Source organism: Alexandromys fortis, unplaced genomic scaffold, assembly GCF_014885135.2.
Source record: "Alexandromys fortis isolate MF-2015 unplaced genomic scaffold, M_Fortis_MF-2015_v1.1 scaffold_88, whole genome shotgun sequence".
NCBI lineage: Eukaryota > Metazoa > Chordata > Mammalia > Rodentia > Cricetidae > Alexandromys > Alexandromys fortis.
In genome coordinates this window covers 7501642-7526072 of record NW_026067961.1, presented here as the reverse complement: position 1 = coordinate 7526072, position 24431 = coordinate 7501642, and the positions used below count along the sequence as shown (strand labels likewise).

General features: G+C 46.7%; 2 protein-coding genes across 6 annotated transcripts in view; one reads left to right on the top strand and one right to left on the bottom strand.

The window, feature by feature from the left end:
• Nucleotides 1-24431, bottom strand: part of Vps13d (vacuolar protein sorting 13 homolog D) — a 221120-nt gene that overhangs the window by 56841 nt on the left and 139848 nt on the right. For all 5 annotated transcript variants that reach the window (XM_050153110.1, XM_050153115.1, XM_050153113.1 and 2 more), the window contains 3 exons: nucleotides 23000-23148; nucleotides 14641-14775; nucleotides 13444-13611 (listed from right to left, as the gene is read on the bottom strand). In XM_050153110.1, the coding sequence (XP_050009067.1) occupies nucleotides 13444-13611; nucleotides 14641-14775; nucleotides 23000-23148 (452 nt within the window). The remainder of the gene's footprint in view (nucleotides 1-13443; nucleotides 13612-14640; nucleotides 14776-22999; nucleotides 23149-24431) is intronic.
• On the top strand, nucleotides 17959-18477 carry LOC126508121 (ubiquitin-40S ribosomal protein S27a-like). Its single transcript, XM_050153116.1, has one exon. It carries the CDS (start codon nucleotides 17983-17985, stop codon nucleotides 18427-18429), a length of 447 nt encoding a protein of 148 aa, XP_050009073.1. The 5' UTR covers nucleotides 17959-17982; the 3' UTR covers nucleotides 18430-18477.

Sequence of the window (24431 nt, the reverse complement as noted above, 5' to 3'; positions counted from 1 at the left end):
ATTATATATTAAAGTGAGTCAGGCCTCCCACCCCTGAGTTTGGTTTGTCCTGACTGTGAAATGTGTGACTCTTTCTCCTAATCATACACAATACAATTGCAAAACAATAACTCTTCTATGTAGATCACAGGTATCATGGCACAGTACTAGGCTCCAAAGGTCGAAAACTTAAGTCTCTTCTCTTTTATTTTCATTCTCCATGGGGCAAACAGTGATCAGTCTCCTAACTAGCCCAGCTAGCTAGCCAAGTGGTCCATCTCCAGGCTCTGGCACAGCGAACCCCTCCCCCCGCCATGCACACACAAGCCTTGTGCTTCTCATACATAATCCCTCCTGTGAACCTCTTCCTGTCTACAGTCTATAGTCTGTGTGGCACCCATATCCATGGATTTCTCCTTCTGTGCCAGCCCTCCCTACCTCAGCACCTGGATGCTTCCTGAACACATGGTTCCCACCCTCTTCTTTGCTGTGTCATGGGGCCCCTGAAGACCAAAGTCTTGGCTTTCTCCCCCAGTGTGTCCTTGGTACCTGGCACAAAGCCTGGTGCTTCTAGCTAGCTGTCTACTCACAGCTGTGAGCTAGAGGAAAGGCCTAAAATACAGCAAAACTGCTTACGTGCTAACGCTTTGCACAGCTCTGTATTTAGTTAGGTCTGTGTAGAGCTAGAACAAGGCTCAGGTGCCCTGACTAAGAGTCTGAAGTTCTGGGCTGCATGCTTCATCCTGGATATAGGGCAACAGCATCCACAAAAGCACTCCCATGCAAGAGGAAACTACAGGAAATGTGCTGAGTACTCTGTGCACCTCCTTGAGCCCAGCACCAACCGTGGTTGACCCCACAAACAAGATACCTAGAGGGGAGCCCAGCAGGGAAGCCTGTGACAGTGCATCATCCATAAGAGGGCCAAAAGTATGGGTGGGAGTCAGGCAGCCTTGCTTCCTGGCCTCACTCTTTCCCCAATCTTGAGCAAGTTAACTAATATCTGAGTGACTCTTTTGTAAAAGGAGCAGCTAGGAGGATGATGCTGAGGAACAGACAGATTAGACAGGCTGGTGAGGTGGCTCAGAGGGTAAGAAGCAAGCCTCGGAACTCATGGTGTTAGGGAAGAACCCAAGGCCCTCCACACATGGATGCTCATGCTCACCCACAATAATAAATATTTTTAAAAACCAGATTAGTTTGTGTAAGAGGCATCATTGTGCACAGCACACAGTAGACATTAAATGCCAGCTACTACCTTAAAACAAAACAAGACAAAACAGCACTGTTTAGGCTTGAACCCAGTGCTTCAAACATGCCAGGCCAGCACTGAACATGGAGCTACATCCCCAGCTCAGCCTGTACTATTTGACAGATGCCCATTCAATTACTCGGTTAAACACGAAGCTACCTAACACGGGTATAGTGGGTGCTGGTAGCTACCCCACGTCTTCTGTTGCTACACTGAGGAATAAAGGGAAATGAACTTCACAGATGACAGCATTCCATGCGGTCTGGCTCCTTTCTGCACTGTGACCACACAGTCCACAAACAGCATGCAGGTGGACAAGCTGCCTGCTCATTTTGGCAACAAATTATGAGAGACAAAAGCCAAGGAAATACAAAATTAACATTGTTGTCCTCCTTATCAGAGCATACAGAGCCAGACGTGGCCACAGTCCTGGATGAAGAAAACGGGCTTCTGGCTTTTGCCTGTAATCTCTGGGACTGTTATCAGTAGTGCAGAACGAAGTTAAATGTTTCTTTGCACAGTTATGAGAAATGGATCAGACACAGTAAGGAAGGCTTCTGTGAGAACAAAACTGCTTTTAAAAAGTATATCATCACAGGGAAGATTAGGAAAACCCAAGTCCATAAATACAGCTAACTGTTTACTGGAAATGAAGGGAAGATATAGGCTAAGTAAATACAGAGATGAGCAGGAAAATCAAACGTTTGCAGGTGTCATGCGTTTTCTGAAGCAGCTGTGTGGAGTGCATGGGGTTATAGTAGAACTGTGTGGTACTCTCCAGAATGTTCTCTGGCATTCAACCCCAGTGCCATGCTGCTGCATCTCTGCCACCAGCATGGGAGAGCATGTGTGGACTTAGTTACTCAGAGCCCCCGTGACGCCTTCTCCAGAGGGCGGATGATTTTTCCAAGCAAAGGGGAGCAATCTGGATCATCCCCCACTACACATTTGTTGCTGGATATGCAAGTCATAAGTGGAGGAGACTGGAGCTGTTGGCCTGCAGGTTTTCAAAGAGAGTCAATGCACTGTGGTGAGCTCCTGGTAGTACAGGAATTCCACGAAAAGGGCAGCTAGAACCAATAAATACAGTTCCAGGCAGAAGGAACAACAGTTTTAGATTAGACATGTCCAAACCCACAGACTTTGTTTTCTTGTTTGGAAGAATTAAGAATGTGCTGGAAATTTGGGGAATGTACTCTGAATCTTTCTTCCTCCTTCTATACCCCCCTCTTACCCTCCTTTCTCTTTCCCGTCTCCCCCCTACCCCCACCCCACCGCCTTTATTAGCTCCCATGCTACCCTCGCAGCCTGGCCAGGCTAACACTCCCTGACACTGGCCTGCTGGCCCTCAGTGGGTCCCAGGGGCAGGCCTGACTAGAGATCCCTTGAGCCCCTATGGCTCTTATCTGCACAGCGCCTGAGGAGTTTGGTATCTTCTCTCCACGCCCTCCTGGGAAGCAGGCCCAGCAGGTGCCCATTGGCAATAGTTTTGTGTTACAGGCCTGAATGAACGATCCCCACAGGAGCTGCCGACCTGTTTGCACAGACACAGAGGCAGTCAAAAGTCCACCGCGTGAACTTGGGATGACCCCAGCTGCAGAGTCACTGGCGGGTTCATCCGGAGGGCAGGCACGCTTTATTAAACAACTAATACTCTTCACAGATAACTTTGAGAAAAAGCAAAAGTGTTAACTCTTTGCAATCTTGCTCTGACAAAACACCTCAGCTGTGAAGAGACTCTGATGGAGGGGGCATGCAGGTCTGAACCAAAACACCGAGACAGACAGGGCACAAGCAGGAACAGTGCTCATCTGTCCCAGGGAGGGGGCAGGACTCAGCCACCATTTGGTCTGCTGGTTTGGCAAAGAATTCTAGATTAATGTAAAAAGCACAAAATGTTAAGATTTCATGTGCTGACTCCAGTGAGGACTCTGGCTGGGAGTGGCCTGACAGTGACAGCCCTCGGTCAGGCAGAAACTATGAAGTCTGGGACAAACACGTATGCAGCTCACCCTGCGTTGCTTGGCTTTGCCCTGACTCCTGGCACCCACAGAGACCTAGGAGTGCCATCCAGAGCTTCCTGTGCCAAAAGGAGAGCGCGGCAAGACAAGTAAACACCCAGCACCAGCACTTGGCTTCCAGCAGCACACGGAGTTCCTTCCAGAAGGGGAGAGAGGCTCAGAAAAGGTCTGTGGTTCATAGAGCCATATTCTCACCGAGCACACAGCCTTTACGGTCTCTGGGCCTGCTGCACAACCCAGGCCACTCCTAGATTCTCTTTATGTAGACTTTAAAAGGAACTGGTGACAACAATTGCTAATAGCAAGCCACAGATCAACCATTTCGAGAACGCATGTGACAAGCACTTACATTAATTTGGGCACAGAAGACTATATGCCTATTAAAGTTCCCTTCTGCCTCAGCTCACCAGCCGTCCTCTAAACCTGGGTATGGAAGGGCTTCCTACTTGGCTTATTTATAGGGGAGGTGCAGTTTTGCCTGGGTTTACTGGCTGGATGAGATCCTGTTGAAAGACTAGCTAGGCAAGGTGCTTCAAAGGAGTCCCGCCTCTCTCCCCACGCAGGTGAACAAATGGGTCAGGGCAACAACCCAAGGACATTATCCACGCTGTACCCAGCACAGCCCTAAAAACATAAGAGGAAACTATTTAGATCCTTGTCCTCCTTAGTCTGTAGTGGAAGGCAGTCATGGAAACACATAAAATCCATAGAGAGAACAAGGTGCTGGAGAAATGGAGAGGTGGGTAAGGTTTGTTGCGCAAACTTAAGGACTTGAGTTCAAAGTCAGGCATAGCATGTAAGTGGGGATGGATTCTGGGGTTCACTGGCCTGCCAGTCTAGCTCAAGCAGGTGAGCTCTAGGTTCAATAAAAGAGTCTGTCTCAAAATGGAAAAAAATAATAAGGTGGAGAACAATAAAGACACCTGATGTCAACCTCTGACCTCTGCGTGTGCATGCACAGGCACCACACATGTACAGACACATAGGTGTTTACCACACACACACACACACACAAAGATTAAATTTTTTTAAAAAAGGAGGTCCCAAACAAATATCTATAACCCCAGGGCTCTGACCCACTACTTTTCTCTCCTTCCCTTCTACAAGATAAAAAGCAGGCAGCCACGAGCTGCCCTCCCAAGGGCAAGGTCTGCATCTGAAAGCTGGCCCTGTGACCCCTCCTGGGATCCTGGTCTCTTCACAATGGTCTGTGAGTGCTCAGTGCCAATCTTGATGTTCTTTCCCACGTCTGCTGTCCTCAGTGTGTCTCCATGTACATATAGGAAAGCCTGACTCTCCACATCCATATCCAGCAGGCACAAGCAAGCATCTGGCCTGAGAGTTCTTAGGAATACAAGATGCGCTTACGAAAGTCAGAGGCTCCAGTCTGCTACCATGTATGGTATTTCCACAACAGGGTTTGTCACGGACCTCAGGTTGGTGACACAAGGACTAAGGCAGCAAATTAGTCCTGCACTTTGTCCCAAGAACTTTTATTGTTTATTCAGAGACCTGGGAATTCATCTTGACTGCTGATTAATTTAACTTGATTAGTCTCTCCTGACAGTTACTCTGTAGCAGTCTAAAATTTTCACCTGCCCAGGCCATGAGACACTAATCAAACTCACTAATGCCACTAGAAATAGGCTGCTAGAATCTAGAGGAAACTGCCTGTTTCCCCGTGGCTGCGTGACTGCAGCCCTGTGACAACCTGGAATTTTAGAGGCCACCCTTCACAGCAGGATGGCAGTGAAGAGAGAGGCCTCTTTGGAAGCTGTGTGTGCTCCTAGGGGCTATCTTCTGAGTTCCCTGGGGTAGCTCAGTCCAGAGGTCAGAGAGGGGTTGGCAACCTGGCTCAAGACTGACTGCCCCATTTCACACTGGTGACTGACTTTCCCACCACTCAGAGGAAAGTGATGACAGACTGGCCTGCTGGCCCCATAGGGATGTCGGCAAGCCTAGTGAGCCAACAGACATGAAAGTGTTCCTGCTCCTGAGGAGGAAGCAGCAGCGCCTGCTAGGGGAACAGCCTGAGGCTGCAGGAGCCAAGGGTCCTGTCCTTTTCTGCAAGCTCCATTTGACCCTCCAGAAGCTAATTACCTGTACTGTGACTCAACGTTTTCATCTGTCAAATGGGAATAATCCTTGACATTTAATGTCTAAGTGTGTAAAGATCGGAAGGCAACAGGAGTGTGCTACAAAGGTTAAATGTCTATAAAACTCCATGGAGCCGCTGCACCTTCTTTGGTGACTGCCCTAACCTTGTACATTTCCCAGTTACCAATAAAGAGGAAATCACTTTACTGACTACAATACCCAGTTTTGACCATCACAAAGGAAACAGAATTGAAGCAATGGTTTGGCTCTGACAGCACATTCTGCTCAACAATGTCTTCAGCAAAGACACTAGAAGTCTAACACCTCCAAACTAAGATTTTATTACATAACTATAATTGACTTAAGCATTTCCCTGCTAAGAAGTAAACAGCTCTTTCTACCCACACTTTTATTCACTTGATAAAGAGGAGCTGGGTTTGTTTCCCCTTTCTCCAATAGTCCACCAAGGCTTCCTGCCATCTTGGGTGGAGCCAGGGTCTGCCAGAACCCTGAGTGATAAGTCTTTGCTGTGGACTGTGCAATGTAAGACTGAGGGCTAACAAGGCTGGTGAGATAGTACATTCTCCAAGTCAATGTCCCTGATAAAGAGTCTTGCTCTCGATCCAAGATTGGTCTTGAATTTGTGGTCATGCAGCCAGCCCATGGATGCCCTTTTCTATTTTGGTTAGCTGCAAACTTCAGATATGTTTGGGACACACTTGTAAATCAACCGTTCTAGAGTTTCTGTTTATTTTACATTAAAAACTAAACAACAGATAATAAAAAGCAGGCCAGTGTTTTATTTCATAACTTTGCTGAATATACACAATGCAAAAAAAAAAATGCCAAACCAAATAAGAGACACCCCATACAGAGCAACCTGGCTCATTTCCATTTTTCCTACAGCAAATATTTATGGCTGGTCATAAGGAATATCAGCCAAAAATGTTGTCAGATAAGATCTTTGCCCTCAGACAAGTCTACTCAAGGATGCAAGCAATAAGCAGACATCCACATTCCATAATTCCATAGGCCCTGAACCTCACTCATCCTTGAGGAGAACAGGGAGCTCTTGCCCTATGGCCCCCACAGCACTTTCCCATGTGAGTGCTTTCATTCTGCATAGATCCCACTGCAACCTCCACTCTTCTGTAAAGAGCCCTACTCCACATCTGCACTCCCCCTCCCTCCCTCATCATCATCATCATCATCATCATCATCATCATCATCATCATCATCATCATCCTTCTTCAGTAGCTTCCACAGTATCTGCAACTAACACAATGGCAAGTGTCTGCATATACTGGGAGAATATGCACCAAAGCCTATAATGCAAGGAAGCACACTTGCTGCTATAACAGAAGTACAAAGTGCCAGGGGAACCTCTGCTGGGGAAAGAGCACTTTCTGGGTGGTATTTGGGCTCAGCCTTAAAAATACACAGCCTCTGGCTTGAGGTACAAGAAAAGCATCACAAACACAGGTAAGATGCTGAAAAGAAGAGCAGGGAGAACGACATGCAGGGGTGACTGGGACAGCCAGCTTCGTTGTCGTCTAGTCATTACCTGAGTCTCCAGGACCTCCTAATGTTTGGCTTACAACCACTTTCCTCATGCTTAATCAAGACATTTCCTTCTTAGAAACGCTCAGGAGGTCTTCCCTGTTGGAGCTGAACAGAAAAGGGAAGGACGTGCAAGTTTCCCACATGCTGCTGAGTGAGTGTGGTGTCCCTCTGCTCTCCTGTGGCCATGTTGGGGTGCCCTTGGTTCCCAATGAGCTAGGCCTGAGCACATTATCATCTGGCTACGAGGCGAGGCAAAGAAAAGGCCCGTCTGTTAGCTTTCTGGAAGTCCCTTTTCCTTCCATGGTCTTTCCTCCCCAAGGCCATAGAGATTACTTTAAGTAATGCCTTGACAGAAGCTTCAATTACTTTAGCCCCTCCGTTCACAAAGATTCTGCTCCAACCTGTTTTTATGTCCACTTGGCTTTTTGTGACTTCTCATATAGCTCACACAAATAACACCATGGTTCATGTGTGATTCCTAAGTCTCTAAGAAGAAAAGTCATTTTCCTTTACGTCTGGTCTCTGAAAGTCCTCGGCAAGAGAGACGACTTGCTGCAAGGCTCCCAGAGGACACTGATGGGGGAAACTCCAATACCTGATCATGCTTGTTTCTGTAGTACAAGGGAAGACTCCAGAAACAGTCACCAGCAAAGTACTAAGAGCTAGAGGGCCCGGGGGAAATCCAGAGTACACCAGCTTCTGTCAGGCCACCTTGGGGGAGTTACTTCTAGGTCCCTATTTCTTCATCTGTAAAGTAGTGGGGGCAACACCTCCCTACCCGCAGATGTCATCAATGATAAGTGATGACAAACACGGACTAGTGTCAATGAGTAAGATTTTTTTTTTACTTTCCTCCAAGAAGCAAACTGCAGAACAGGCCAACAGAACTAAGTATAGGCTTCTCAAAATGACACATTGCCCCCAGTGTTCCCCACCTGGCCTTTTAACTCAATTGCTAAGCATCTGAAAGTCATATGCTTACAGAACTCAGGGACAGGATGTCTCTACAGAGTTTCAAAGTCTCTGGGAGAGATCGAGGGGAGGAAAGAAAGAAGAGAGTCACTGCGAAAAACAAATCAACATTCTGCTGTTAACTGACAGTAGGTAATACAATGTTTTCTAGTTTTAGGCATTCTGAGCTGAAGTTAAATATTATTTTCTTAGATTATTTCTAATTTTGTGTGTATGTGTATGCATGCACATGAGTGCAGGAGTCCACAGAGGCCACAAGAGGGTGTCAGATCCCCTGATGTTCAAATTATAGATGATTGTGAGGTACCATGTACGTGTTGGGAACTGAACTCAAGTCCTCTGCAAAAGCAGTAAGTGCTCTTAACTGCCAAGTCGCCTCTCCAAGCCCTTAAACATTACTATTTTAAAATGACATCCTAGCTGCCTGGAAATGCTGAAGTAGTCAAGCACCACAGAGGTTACAATTCAGCTCCCAGGATGAAGGCACCAGAAGAGAGGTTTGAAGACCACAGCCAGGTTACACACTGGGACTCTAACTACGATACTGACCAAAATGGCACTTCTTATAATAGGTGGAAACCTCAGCCATGACAATCATAAAGGAGAAAGAACTTAAGGAAAATGAAATCTTCCAGACACAGTGATCCTTATCTTCCACTGTCAAAAATCAGTTGATTTGTCCTTCAGAAATTCATAAAAATTAGCTGGGCATGGTGGCCACACCTGTAATCCCAGCACTCAGGAGGCAGAGGCAAGTGGATCTCTGTGAGTCTGAGGTCAGCCTGATCTACAAAGCAAGTTCCAGGACAGCTAGGGCTGCTATACAGAGAAACTTTGTCTCAAAAAACCAAAATAAATAAAGAAATTAATAATAATAAAGAAATTTGTAAAACTTGAGTGTAGTTCATTTCAACTTATTTGGCACAATACTCGGGGCACATCAGACACTGGTGTGAAGGACAGGAAGGGCTGTACTAAGCCTGATTAAGCTACATTTCTTTTCTTCTTTTTTTAAATATTTATTTATTTATTTATTATGTATACAATATTCTGTCTGTGTGTATGCCTGCAGGCCAGAAGAGGGTACCAGACCTCATTACAGATGGTTGTGAGCTACCATGTGGTTGCTGGGAATTGAACTCAGGACCTTTGGAAGAGCAGGCAATGCTCTTAACCTCTAAGCCATCCCTCCAGCCCCCTAAGCTACATTTCTTGCAGTAACCATCTTTGCACTTAGAAAAACTGCTTCTTAGGCTGGGCGGTGGTGGTGTACACCTTTAATCCCAGCAGTGACAAATCTCTGTGAGTTCAAGGCCAGCTTGGTCTACAAGTGCCAGTTCCAAGAGAAACCCCGTGGGGGGGGCGGGGGGGGGGGGACAGGGGAGGAAGAAACAAACAAAAAACAAAAAAAGAAAACCTGCTTCTTTGGAGTAGACAGGCTTTTTTATTTTTGATCTTTCAGCTTTACTCCCTTCCACCACACAGCTGCAGCCCTAGGAAACGAGGGGAAGGCCTCTGAAATGTGTGCTGCTCACTGCTAAGACAACTTCAGGAGCCCACTCTTGACGGGATGACACTAGCAAGTGTAGGGGTTGTCATTTGCTTTCTGCTGGCTGGGGAGCTGCCTCCTTGGCTGAAGGAGAGGAACGCCAAAGCTGTGCTTGGGAACCTCGGTCACTTGGGATTCTCATGCCACCACTCCACTGCCCGGTGCCAAACAGGCTGCTGACCACCCTGATGTTTAAGATTTGCCTGAGCTAGGAAGGGTCAGTCAGCATCAGAAAGCTGCCTCTGACTACACAGAATTTACTTTTAGCCTTCAAGGTTATTAGAGGAAAATTAAACAAAACCTCTGATGCCAGTAAACATGTAAGTAATTCTTCCACATGTGACAGCCTGAATACACCCCATCTTGAGGCAGAAAAGGAATCCTTCAGGTGACTTGGGATCAAAGGGTTTCTGAAAACAGAAAATCCTACATTCTCTGAGGGGTAGATCACTGTCTGAAGCAAATTTCACTCAACTTAAAACTATGCCAACTTAAACACAGTAAAACCCAACGCTTACGAGAAGCCATCCACCTACTTCTCGCTTATAGGTACATGGAAAAGCTATTATGGGGATAATCAACTCGACAATAAAATGGAACAATCACATAATGACAAAAACAGACATAGTCATAAATTGTCGTTCCCCTTCAGAATCCACACAGAACATTCTTTTGTGCAAAGATCTAACTTTCTCCTTGAATAAACAGTGTGTTAGTCTCGTCTGAGCCCTATAAATATACTGCCTGCAAAACAAACACAAACAAATGCTAGTTCCTAAACAAAAGGCAGCTGGGCTGCCCTGCCTGCTACAAGGCCACAGCAGAAGACGTGGGCGATGAGGTGGGCAATGAGGAAGGCACTGGGGCACGGCCTGTCAGAGAAGAAGCTCTGGAGTAGCAAAGTCCACTGAGCACTGAGCTGTCCCAGATCTGGTTTCCTGGGACAAAGGGTCAGCGGAAGGGAAATGGCTCAACTGCACACTTCCGCCCCAAACAGAAGTGGGAGAAAACCTCATCTGAGGTCCTAGCTGGCCTCTGCAGAAGTCACTCAAGGTCAGCCTCGATCTCTACCTGCCCACATTGATCTCCAAGTGTTGCAAAAACCCCTGACAATTCATGCTCGCAAACAGGACTTTGGTATGGTTTGGTTTCTGAGACAGCATCTCACTCAGCAGCCTCTGCTGGCCTCAAACTCAAGATCCTCCTGCCTCAGTCTCCTGAGTGCTAGACTTTAATTGAACTCTGGGGGTTACTAATAACAACAACAATGGTGGTGACAGAGTTGGGAGGGAGACAAAGTGAGGCCACTGGGCAGAGTGGGAAGAGGAAGAGGTGGATGGATACACCATGGTCAAAATACATTGTAGGAACACAATGAGTTTCCACAAGGAAGTAAAAAAGAGTAAAAAAGAGTGATCCAGGAAAGGAAAGCTTCTGCAGCTGTCTGCTAACTGTGGTCAGCCCTTATCTGAGCTTCAGTCCCTTCTCGGAAACACTAGCAATGCTTAACCTGACTGGGTTACCTAGGCAGCCAATGTCACCAGACCAAAGGCACATTTGCAAGCACCTAACTCTGCAGGTAGAGAGGGTGACCACAGGCTACCATTCCCCAGGCCTGCTGGTGAGAGGACAAAAGGAGATAGGACAGCAGCAGACTTACCAGCTAACAAAGCAAGGCCTGCGTCCAGGACAAGCTTCCAGTAGGAAGCTAGCAATTGTGAATAGTTTGCATTCTCTAAAGTGCCTGAGAAAGGACCTTAGTTAGACACACAAGGGAAGATAGCTATTGCTGGTGGGGGAGTGTTAGAATGAGCTGGACAACCCTGTTAGATCTAGTACAACCCTGTCATTTTTAGTCACTTGACCTTGAAAATGTGTCCAAGTCCTTTAAGCCTGGCTTCCTGATTTGCAGGGTAGAGATTAACGCCAGCAGGGCAGTGTGTGACAAGGGCCTTCTGTCACAGGCCTGACAGACAAAAGGCATTCAGTAAGTGTTTGCAAAGGAAAGTGTGTGCCACATGGCGCTGCTGCGCTCTGTCCCTGTACCAGCACCTTTCCGTTACTGTTGCTGGCATCAAGAAAGCCACAGAACTACCAGCACTTGGTCCAAATCACAACAAACAATCTGATTTCAACATCAGAGCAAAGCCAGGTGGCTGGCAGTAGCTCAGTGAGGGGCGGGGTCACCTTCTGCCCTCCTCCTCACTGGAACTCAGCACTCTAAATACTACCCCATGGCCCAAGCTTGATTCTTGTGTCCTCTGCATTTCCTTAAACCCCCTCATGAATGCAGAGAAGCAGACAAAACAGCTCAACAAGGCAACCCTGAAGGTCTGCTTTCAACTCCCCAGAACCACTGGAGGATGGAAAGCTTTAGCCCAGCCACACATACAGCCGCACCAAAGATGGTCTGGCCTGGTGTCAGCAGCCAGACCAGCCCTTGTGAAGAGGGAGCTTTCCTGTCTTGCAGCAAGATGGACTCAAGTGTTTAGTAACAAATTCAGGGTTTATTAAAATAAATTTGAGAACAATTTCCCTCAGTAACCTGTGACTTCAATACTGTTCAGCTTACTGGAGACAAGATGAACTCATGAAATATGCTGACACAGTTAACAAGGTTTGCAGTCAAGGGACTTGGCCCTGGAAAGCCCCTTACGTAAAAGCAGTGACACTATAAAGCACGACAATCAATCAAGTTGAATCAAAAGCTTTAAGGAGAGTGTTTACAACAGAATATTGCAGGGTATCTGCTGACATGGAGTCCAGGCGCTAAATGAAGAACTTGGAAGTCAAGCAGCAATGTACTGTAACATACATGGCTGGGGGCAACGTAAGGAAGACTTCCGAAGAGATGGGGGCCGCCTTTCAGACCCTGCCCTGACTTTACCTACTTCCAAGTTGTATTCTAAGAAATTCTCTTTCTTCTTCTTCTGAAAGCAAGATTTCTCTGTGTTGAATCACAAGGCATACCCTTCTGCTATGACCCAGGACCATCACAGCCTCAGAAACACTGATCCAAGGAAGACTGTCCTCCCTGGTGACACTCTTGAAAAAGACATCCATTCCAGCACAGAAAAGCTAGTCAGCTGCACCTCTTTACTCGACAGCATGGGGTGAGGTAGAGCGGAGGGGTGGGGTGCCCTGCCAGAGCCATTTTTCTTCCCAGCAGCCCTGGGCCTCACAGGAGTCAGGCCCATAGGAAGAAGCAGCAAACACCCATAAGTGTTTCCATGGGTTTCTTTCATGAATGACAGGACAGTGTCCACATGGGTAACATTTCTTAGGAGGCCCCCAACATTTCCACAGAGAGGAACAGGAAGGAGGCAAGCTCTCTGGGAACAAGATGGGCTCTCAGACAACTTGCATCCACCACGGAACAGCTGCTGCACTCGGCCACCTCCACACATAGAGCCACTGCTGGGTACCAATAGTGGACCATCATAATGCCCACCAAGCAAGATGCCAGGGAACCATGAGGTCATAAAACAGCCCCATTGTCCTCCCACAGCTAGATTCACATGGCTTGCTGGGCCACTGTATTATTGGACCCCATGGAATTGTGGGGATTTGTTGGCAAATCTCAGGCAGAAGGCATAGTTCAGTTCATACTGTTTGGTTTGGGGGTTTTCTTTTGTACTAAGGATGACACCTGAGACCTTGGGCATGCTAGGTTAGGTGTCCTACCACTGAGCCACATCCTCAACCCCTCAAATTCATGTTTACAAAAAGCTAGTTCATTCTGTAGGTGTGGGGAAGGATACACAAAGCCCAGGGGTCATGTGACTACTGTTCTGACCAGGCAAGCTGCAGAGCCAGGGTAGGGGAAAGATACATGCTTTGGAGCATGCTCCCTGGCCCTGCTGGCAGACCTCTGCAGCAGAGGAAGGCAAACCACTGCAGCAAGGAGAGGGGGTGAGTGCTGCTTCTCTGGGCCAGCTAACCACCAATGAAACTCAGTGACACAGAGGCCTCTTGAGGCTAATCCCATGAGCTCATCAGCATTCCCTTACCTTGGCAGCAGAATTCGACACTCCATGGGTAACATTTCTTATGAGGCCCCCGACATTTCCATACTTTATCAGTCCAGTGACCCCTTCAGAAACATCATTCAAAAGGCCCATGGGATTGCCGAGGAAGTCTACTGATCCTAGAATCCGTGCTGCCTGACTGAGGAGTTCCTGTGGGATGGAACGGGGGAGGAAAGGTACATCAGCACCAGTGTCCCCAAGAAGAGGTCAGGGATCTATCTCATCCCCTAGTCCTGTCAATGATGGCTTTCTCAATCTTTGTCACCCCCCAATGACCTCCTTTCCTCTCATGAATGACCCTAAACCTCACCCAACATACACACTGGGGGACTGTTTTCAATACAGTTACAAATATGCTCCCAGGCCACTTAGGAGAATGGAAGCAGCTGTGAGACTGGAAAGAGTCTTTGGGGATTTTTATGAACAAGCATCAGACTTTCCCGCCAGGCCCACTAGGAGAATCAGGCAGGAGCAAGGAGGGGTGATTCTGGAGTATGTGCTCAGCAGGAGCAGATGAGGAGAGAAGGTCCCCGACTTGGCAAGCAAACCCCCACCAGGCCCTTTGTGTCTGATGCCTGATTCCAGGAGTACCTGCTTGTGCACGTCCCTGCAGGGGGTGGTGGTGGTGTGTGTATCTCCAGTTAGGGGAGGAAATGAGTAAGCTCTGACTGTGGAAACTAACAGATTCTACATGATATGATGATCCACTCAAGGCTCTATATTTGGAATTGTGCAGTCTAGATTAAAAAATACAAAATGGAAACTGTCCAGCTTGATTAAAAAAAAAAAAAAAAACCAAGTCAAGTTCAACTCAAGGTCAAGATCTCAGAGGCGCTAAGAACAGTGGTGTGGTTGTTGAAAGCAGCCATGCCTGGTGCATAAAGAGTTCACAGTACCCTGTGCTGTTCCTGAAGCACCAACTAAACAGCTAGGAGCTGTGACTAACCCAGGGAAGGAAGCCCAGGGACCGGCCCTGAGGAACAAGACAAACAGTGCATAAGTTAGTCTTGGGATTCTCAGAATATCTATGGGGGTGGGGTGGGGAGGGAGGCAAGACCTGACTCACACAGCACAGCAGAGCTGTGACATCTTAGATTCCCAACACCCAGAACCAAGGTGCTGCCTGGCCCTGGCTGCCCCTGCCTCACTCCACCCTTCCCTGTCTGCATGCACACACACCTCTTGGAAGTGCTTAAGGATGTCATTGATGATGAACTCTTTGGTCTCATAGGGGTGCACCCGAGTGAATGGGTCCAGATTGATCACAGCATCTTCAAAGCGAATAAGTGGGAATCCCAGGGTGCTTTTCAGGGCCTAGTTAGGGAAGAAAAAAGGTACAGACTTAAGACACAAGGTGATTTTCTGGGGTGCTATAATTCTAGAACCCACGACAAATGATGAGTCATAGATTAATGTTTAAACATAAGGATTGCCCCTATAATTACAAAGGTAAAATGTCACAGAAAAAAGATGTACAAATCTATTACCGGAAGCCACACACATCTCAGCATTCCAGCAGCAAACATGTCAGCCTCACGGCAGAAGCCCTTCTGGTCTGCTAGACCCTTGTCTGCCAAGATCTCCTTTTTCTCTAATGCACACTGCACAGGGACAGAGCAGCTGCACACACATTTACTTTGTTTTCTTTTTTTAAAAAAATATTTATTTATTTATTATGTATACAATATTCTGTCTGTGTGTGTGTCTGCAGGCCAGAAGAGGGCATCAGACCTCATTACAGATGGTTGTGAGCCACCATGTAGTTGCTGGGAATTGAATTCAGGACCTTTGGAAGAGGAGGCAATGCTCTTAACCTCTGAGCCATCTCTCCAGCCCATTATTGTTTCTGCCTCTTATCTTCACTTGCATGTTCCTGTGTGATGTGCATGCATGTGAGTGTGTGCATGGTTACTGCACAAGGGTATACACATGTGTGAGCATGTATGAGCTGATATCGGAATCTTTCTCTGATGGAGGTGGGTCATTTGTCTACCTGTTGCTTTCATTAGTTAATTAATAAAGAAACTGATTGGCCTTTGATAGGACAGAAAATTAGGTAGGCAGAGTAGACAGAACAGAATGCTGGGAGAAAGAAGCAGAGTAAAGCAGTCGCCATGATTCTCCCACCCGACACAGGCGCAGGTTAAGATCTTCCCTGGTAAGCCACCTCGTGGTGCTACACACATTATTAAAAATGGATTAAAGCAAGATGTGAGAGTTGGCCAGTGAGAGCCTAGAGCTAATCGGCCAAGCAGTGTTTAAAAGAATACAGTTTCCATGTAATTATTTCGGGTAAAGCTAGCTGGGCGGCGGGACACAGCCCTGCCACTCCATACTACAGAGTGGCACCCAACGTGGTAACTAAATCCACTTTAAAACCTGCAACTTTTATGTAGACCAAGCTGGTCTCAGACTCACAGAGAACCTCTTGTCTTTGGCTACAGAATGCTAGGAACAAGGTGTGCATTGCCACATCCAGCCATTGAAAATCTCTAACGGTTAGCAGTGAAGAAGTTATGACATTCACAGACATGCATTTTGGGTGAATCTGTAGGCATCCTATTTATTTATTTATTTATTTATTTATTTATTTATTTATTTATTTATTTTAGGTGTATATCTAGCTGCTGGCCCATAAAAGGTGAGCACATCGACCCTCAGTATACATGCCTGCTTCATTTGTCACACTCACATGGCGACATCGAAAGCTTGGTTCTTATGTGACCTGAGATCCACGCACACCTTTCCAGACAGTATCTTCCCAAGCAGTACTGAGCACACAATGACAGTCACATGACTGCTCCTGCTCCCTTTTGTTCTGTCCCGAACAACGCTGCCATTTTTAACTGCTGTGACCCTGTAACGAACTGTGAGTGGTTTGGATTCCCTTTTTCCTTGAGAACTATCTTGGGTACTGGCCACAATAAATTTTTGAGGGAAAAAAAGCTCACCCAGAAAATTTTAGAATTGTCCTCAGGATTATGACCCATAAGTCAACTGAGGAAAGGGAAGCTTCACATCATCACCCAGTGTTCCGCTGTAGTAACAAGGCTTACCCTAATGTAGAGGGGCTTTTAACATCACCAACAACGTCTCCATTTTTCTATGTGAACATCGTGTACGCCTTCTGTTCAGTGTGTCCCGTTATAGATTGAAATGATCACAGTTCTTTGTATCTTCAATGGATCTATTTTGGTGTATTTACCATAAGTCTTCCTTTCACCAGAATCTTTAATAACTGCTGTCATTTGCTTCAGAATTAAGACCATGTGATCAGTGAGCCCCAGCCTCGAGAGATCTGCAGGCCCCTACACTGTTGTTTCTGATGATGCCACAGTGTGGGGAAGCTAAGATTGCCATCCTTAAAGATATGGGTTCATGCTGGATGGTGGTGGTGCATGCCTTTAATCTCAGGACTCGGAAGGCAGAGGCAGGTGGCTCTGTGAATTCAAGGCCAGCATGGCCTACAAAGCAAGTTCTAGGACAGCCCGTGCTGTTACACAGAGAAACCCTGTCTCAAAAAATAAACAAAAAATAAGATATGGGCTCCCTAGAAAGTTTCTGCTGACAGTTAGCTCCACCCATGTGAGAGAGAACAGAAAACTCGTTGTGAAATTTCATCTAGAAATATCAGAGAAGCTACATTCCATGATGTTTTATCCACATCTAAATAAGATCTAAACAATAATAATACCAATAGGCATGCTACCACGGTATAGAGCTGCAGTCTAGGAAAGAACTATAGGCAACTAAGGATGCGGAGAGCAGGAGACATGGTCCTCCACAGGGAAGACACCCCCCACACACCCGCAGCCTCCAATAGGTAATCCAATACCAACGGTCAGTCCTGAAATCAAGTACATACAAGTAACTTTATATGGACTGAGCAGATTATATTTATGTATTTAGGAACATGCACACAACAACAATGAAGTAGGGGGCATGAATTTGAGAGATGGTGGGTGGGGTGCACAGGAAGAGTCAGAGAGAGGCAAGGGGGACATGATGTAAGTATACTTTGATTTCAAAAGCCTTTCCATCCCATTAAGGCTCCCATCATGTTTGACTCTCTGACTCTCTCTCTCTCTCTCTCTCTCTCTCTCTCTCTCTCTCTCTCACACACACACACACACACACACACACACACACACATGGCATGGTGGTTAATACTTGTAATTCCAGCACTAGGGAGCTGGGAAGGCAGAAAAGGCAGACCCCTGGGACATGCTGGCCATCCAGTTTACCCTAGTCAGCAAGACCGGGGCAGGGAGACATTATCTCAAAACACAGGTACAGCTCTTAAGGAACGACAATTATGGTTGTCTTCTGACCTCTACACACACGGACATGAACACACAAGCCAAATAAAAATTAATCCCTTGAAAACGCCTGTTACTTCGATCAAGATAGGACTTTCATGAAGAGTTTGTAAAATGAGAAGAGATAAAAGACCAATAACCTTTTCCGATCCACCATCTGTGGTGGCAGCGCGGCCAGGATGCAGATTTTCGTGAAACCCTTATGGGGAAAACCATCACGCTCGAGGTTGAACCCTCGGACACTATAGAAAATGTCAAGGCCAAGATCCAGGATAAGGAAGGAATTCCTCCTGATCAGCAGAGGCTGATCTTCGCTGGCAAGCAGCTGGAAGATGGCCGTACTTTGTCTGACTACAACATCCAAAAGGAGTCCACCCTTCATCTGGTGTTGAGACTTCGTGATGGTGCTAAGAAAAGGAAGAAGAAGTCTTACACGACCCCCAAGAAGAACAAGTATAAGAGGAAGAAGGTGAAGCTGGCTGTACTCAAGTACTATAAGGTGGATGAAAATGGCAAAATTAGCCGTCTTCGTCGGAAGTGTCCTTCTGATGAATGTGGTGCTGGAGTTTTCATGGCCAGCCACTTTGACAGACATTATTGTGGCAAGTGCTGTCTGACTTACTGCTTCAACAAGCCAGAAGACAAGTAGTTGTGTATGAATAAATAAAAAGACAGGAATTGAAAAAAAAAAAAAAAAGACCAATAACCTGACAGACACCTGGCCGGCTGCTAGGATCAGACAATTCCAGCAGAACAAAAACAAAAACAGCTACAAAAAGAGCCCAAGAGGCAAGAGTAGAGGCAGGAGGGCCAGAAGAGACATGGCACAAACACAGAGGACGAGACAGAGACAGAAATAAGGAAAGAACACTGGTCTGGGACCACGGGATGGCACTGGTAATATCAAAAGGAAAAATTTTAGGAACTAAGAACATCCTTAAGATGCCAGTGTGGGGGCCACACCTCCACTTCTAGCACATGGGAGGCTGAGGCAGGAAGTTCGCCAAGTTCAAAACTAGTCTGGGATTCAGACCTAATTCAAGGTCAGCCTAACCCCTCCCTCCCACCCAAACTGAAGATGTGCTAAGTGTGCAACCTAAAGTCACAAGACTGGCCATGAGCAGATCCCAAACTAGAATGTGCTGTTTTTAACAACAGCTACTTATTTGGTAGAAAGCACAGAGGCCAGAGAGGGCCACTATTTCTTCTCAAACTCATTCGGCCATGCCTCCCACCAAAGAGTAAGTAGGCACAAAGGGACTGTATTGAAGTTTCCCCCATTTCACTGACAAAGAAAACAGACAGTTAGCTTAACTCCTTCATTACCAGCTTCAGGCCAAGGTCAGGGACTAACACGTGGGCACACCGTCTCACTGATGCTGTGAGTGTGATGGGGACTGACGCTGGGCACACGGTCTCACCGATGCTGTGAGTTTTACTTTCTTCTCAGAGATGGGGAAGCCTTAAACAAAAGCTTAAGGTAGAAAGCTTAGAAACAAAGCAAGAAGTGAAACTTCCTCATTGAGACCTAACATTAAAAAAGACTGGTACTCTGCTACAGGTCCCTTTGACCTCTACCAAGCTGCCAAGGCCTCACAACAGGTACCATCCATCCTGGAATCAGGGAAGTGGAATGAAACTGTCTTCACTTAGTCATTTACTGCCTGGGTCCCTTGTTTGCAAAAGCACAGGGCCAGCCTGTTGGTATAATTGCTCCCTCGAAAGGGACCCAGTGACTGGTCACATACAGTAGGACGTGGCACGGACACTTAGTTACTCAAGTAGCAGTTTCCTGTTGTAAAATGGATTCTGGAGAAGGCAACCCTGTGCTCATAAGTTCTTAATAAAATAGAAAACTGCCCACTCCCACCTCCCAGACAAAACGGCTGAAGCCTTCCAGAGACGGGCGCCAAGTTGAAAGAAGAAATACCTGTCCACTAGGCCTCAGATCACAGCTAGGCCCTGGGCCTTGTCCTTTCCTTTCTTAGTTTATCCCACACTAAACAAAACTGTCTGGAATTCATTCTCTAAAGGTTTATTTATGGCACATTGAGACTGTTTATGTGAAGCAGGGTATTTGCCGATTTCCCTTTGGGGACAGTGTTTAAAGCTATGGGGCTACTTCCCTCTCTGGCACTTTCTGAAACACAATTAACAATACTGGATCTTTTTCCTTTTAACAAATCTGGTTTTTATTTAGGGAGGGGAGGGAAAAAGTAAAGGGTCTGAAGTTTCCCAACAAATTATTTCAAGCCTTTCAGAAGACAGTTTTAGGCTTTTTAAATAGTGTCTTTGTTTGAAATCCCCCCTTACCCCCACCCGCTCTCTCTCTGACCATTAAAGTGTGGGTTTTCTTCCAAACTAGATTGCTCAATTAAGGTCCTTCTTTTGTTATACCCCAATGCTCTAAATGGGAAAAGCCTGCTGTAGGCACGGTCTGAAAACTTTTAAAGACCCCCCTGGTATCTTTTGATCTTTAACAGAGTTGGGGGAAACCCCCATATAAAAGCTACCTGGTTTTTCAAATGACCACGATATCACTAACATACAAACTCCATACAAAGCACGAAGAGAAAGGAGGAGAAGCCGTGTTCTTGACTCCATGAAATGGAATACTAGCTTCCCTTCTTGTCAGTCATGAATCCAACGAAGATAGCAGATGTAGACAGGTCTGAGTCACCAGACAGACACTGTATCTAGCAACAATGTCCCTCAGTGTAAACCTGGAAAGGCCCCCCCTCTGAGATTTCTGACAGCCTCACTCCTGCCTGGGAATCCAGAGAATGGAGGCAATTGTTCCTTCAGTTCTAAGACAGGCTTACCTTTGAGTCAGACCCCTGTGGCTGCTCTTCATAGAGAAGGGCTTCATTTCCTAAGCACGTGTGTTTAGTGATTCCATATTCATCAGAAAGAGCATACTGCCCTTCCTAAGAGCTCCTAATAAAGGGCTGTTACTCTGTTAGAAGACTGAATAAATGGTATTATCTTAGGAGTCCCAAACTCCAGGAAGAACTCTCAAGGTATGGTAACAACGGTGACTTCTACAAGTCCAGAGCTCAACTCCCAATCCCAACACCCTGCCTGAAACACAGGTATGCCATGGTGTCTGCATAATAGTACTCTGAAAACAGTCCTCTAATAGAATGCCAAGAAGACAGTCAACATGAAGGGCTGAGCTCACCTCAGCAGAGCACACATAGCACCTGTAGAGCTGCAGAGCATACATGGCATTGGAACCCCAGGACTGCAGAGGAGGCATGGCATCGGAACCCCAGGACTGCAGAGAACGCATGGCATCGGAACCCCAGGACTGCAGTGCATACACGGCAAGAGGACCACAAGACTGCAGAGGCACATGACAACACTACCCAGGACTGCAGAGAACGCATGGCAACAGAACCACAAGGGTGCAGAGCACACATGGCATCGGTACCACAGGTCTGGGGACCAGGCACTCTGCTGGGAGCACTCTGAAAGGAATGCTGGGGGTCTGTGCTCTTTAACGAGACGATTTTAAATCAAGAAGTCTTCCACTTGCAGGAAATGCTTAGCATTGGTTTGCTGGGTGAGAGCCAAGTGTTCTGGGGGAACAGACTTTATCAAACAAACCCATTCCAAGGGTCACAAAAGTCAAGTGGATACTTGTGGATATTAGCAAGACAGTAGTTTTCCCATGGTTTTCCCCTCGCTCCCTGGCTAATTATAAGCATCTCCAGCCTCCTGGGAAACACTTTGGGGCAGATTAAGCAGCGGGGCAGTGAGAGGAGAAGGGTACTGTGCCACTATTCCCAGGACGCTGCCCCTGAACTGGGCTGGCCCTTCCCTGCCTGAATTTGCTGAAGGCATCACCCTATCCCAGCCTCTTCTAGAATCTGAGGCTGAGCAGACAGCTGCCTCATCACCTGCAGGTCTGTCTATTTTAGAAGCTGGGAGTTGGCAGGCTGTGGCACATGAGGCCCACACATGTGTTCTGTCAGGCCCACGAGGCTTTTTGTTGTTATTTATTTAAATGTGAACTGACTGCCAACATTTAAAAACCAAAAATGCAAATTTCAAGCTTCTCCTTAAAAACCTGAGCATTGGGCAGTGCTGGGCTCACAATCCCCAGCCACAGTGGTGACGGCTGCAGTGGGCCGTGCTGCCCCTCCTCATGGAACTGTGCTCTGGGTTGAAGGCCCCTTGCACTACCAGGCAGAGCCTGCAGCCTAACCTGCATGGGCATCTGAACCCAACACTGCAGGCTTACAACTTTTTCAGCTATCTAGATGTTCCTCTGTGGAGACACTGCAGCCGTCATGCATCTCCTGAGAGAAGCAGCACAGACCAACGTGGCCACTGACGCACAGTGGAGGGAGGGAGGCTTGGACAACCATCTTCAAGGGCATCACAAGGAAGAACCAGAAGCAATGGCTGCCAACCTGAGCAGGCAGATTCAGCATCAAAAAAAGGAAAGGCATTTTAACAGTACCTGCCCCATTCCTGTATAGTAGTAAGCATCACCTTACTACTATACAGGATGAAGAAACAAAACAGAGAACTTCAGCTTCCCGACTTACTAAGCAAAGGTACCACTGAGGAGACACAGTCTAACAACATCCTCGTCTAGGTCCCAGGGGGTCAGTACAGTGCAGTGGGGAACTCAGACATGATGTAGACTTGGATTTGAATGTCAGCCCACTACTTTCCTTCAAATATGCTTTGCCACTAAAAATGAAGGTGGCGTTGAGGCTGTAACCATCAGCTATGGATCAAGACGGTTGGTAGGAGGATTATGTCCTGAAGCTGTACAAGGCCACGGCCCAGCAGGCTGATAGCTAAGTCTCCCTTGAAGATGGCTGACCTTCCATCTGACGGCCATCACAGTAGAAATAGATGCTTAGAAAAAAGCAAGAGAGACCTGGGCGATGGGTCAAGAGAAAGACGGTCTTGGTCACAGTTACAACTTGGACCAAGCCCAAGGACGAAGTTTCTACTGCTCTGAGGTAAGCTTAGAGCTTTACAAAGGGCAGATGAGTGTTAGATCTTCCTGCTTCATCCTTTCAGTAATGCCTTCATTTTCAGCAACATTATATGCAAACATCAGGCAAAATGATTCTTACCCCAGTTAATGAACACCTGTAAAGGAAAGGTACAAAACGAGTGCCAGGGATGCTAATTCCAGACAAGGAAAGTGACCGGTCAACACGCACTCCTCCGAGAGTGCACCAGCATTGGCTCACCTTAAGGTCCAGCGGCAGCTTGTTGGAAGTGAACACACTCAGCTTGATCTGGGGGATGCTGATCTTAAGATTCTCGAAGTAGTATCGAGTTGGGGTTCCCCCCTGCTCCACTGTCTTTTCATGGAGGTTTTCATCATATTTTTCAACCTCTGGTCCAAAGGAAAAAGGAAAAAACAAAACCAAAAGCTGTTGGCATCATGACTCAAACCTGTGTGACCTCACATAAAAGCCCACACAAACAGCCACCATCTCACTTTCCTAGTTTTTTTGGGCTCTGCATCGCAAACAGTATCCAGTTGCTATTTCTATATATAAAAGCAGGTTGTATATGGGTTATCGAATGTAAATTTGATTAGGTTAGCTTCATCTGTTAACCTATGATTCTGTGCCACCTAGCACACAGGATCTTGAAAAGTCAAAGGTCACAGGTTCATTTGCTGGCCATGGACTTTCCAGAATTATTGTCATTACTAGTACTTATGATCCAAGCCATATAAATCTAGAGTGCAGAGTAGCTGAACCAAAGAGGACACTCTCAACAGAAGCAATGCTATGAAGAAAACATTCCTGACAAGATGCTGGGACAGCTGCCTCCACAGTAGCATCCTCCCCAGCAGTGCAAGCCTCGGGAGCAGGATAGTCAAGGCAGAATTTTATTGGTCAGCCCCTGAGTATGAGGGAGGAACATGGGCTGGAACCGCAAGGCACTCTTTGCATGGGAGGATGCAGAGCACCCACTCAGGCAGCAGGGTTCCCTCGGCTTCCTGTGTCTCCAGAGGCAAACCAGAGAAAATGCTCACAGCTACTCAGCACATTTCCAGTCAAAGCTGCCATCACTCTACTCAAAGCCGAAGGATGTTCCAAAGGACACCTGCCTTCCACACCCAGGAAACAGAACTGGTTACTGAAAATGGAGGACAAGCAATGGAAGGCTGGTAAGGTCTTTACAAAAGCCTGAGTCCTCTGTGCAGTGCTGTAGGAGAGTTCCAAGAGGAACTTACAAGAACACAAGAAAAGTGTGACTCATGAAACCTGAAGTGAATTTTCCTGGGAAGGAACCAGATAGAATGCTGCCTGCTTGCCTGGCTGCTGGGCACATAGGGGGATATGGGACTCCTAACAAACTGGGCTCAGACCAAAGCTGAAAGCACAGCACTAGACAGACGGGGCCTTGTTCTTCCTCTGAAATGCTTGTCTCTGTCTTTACTTTATTTCTTTTTGAGGCCCAAGGACTCAGCACAGTGCCTCATACAAGCTACCTACATGTTGTACCACTGAGTAAAATCCCTAGACCAATTAAATATTCTTAAAGCTTCATTCTATTTATTTGTGGTGCTGAAGATTTAAAGCTGATCTCTAAATCTAGAATAAAAATAGAAAAATACTGTTGTCACATTTTGGGTCTGTATGTACATGTTCCCTCTAGCCAACA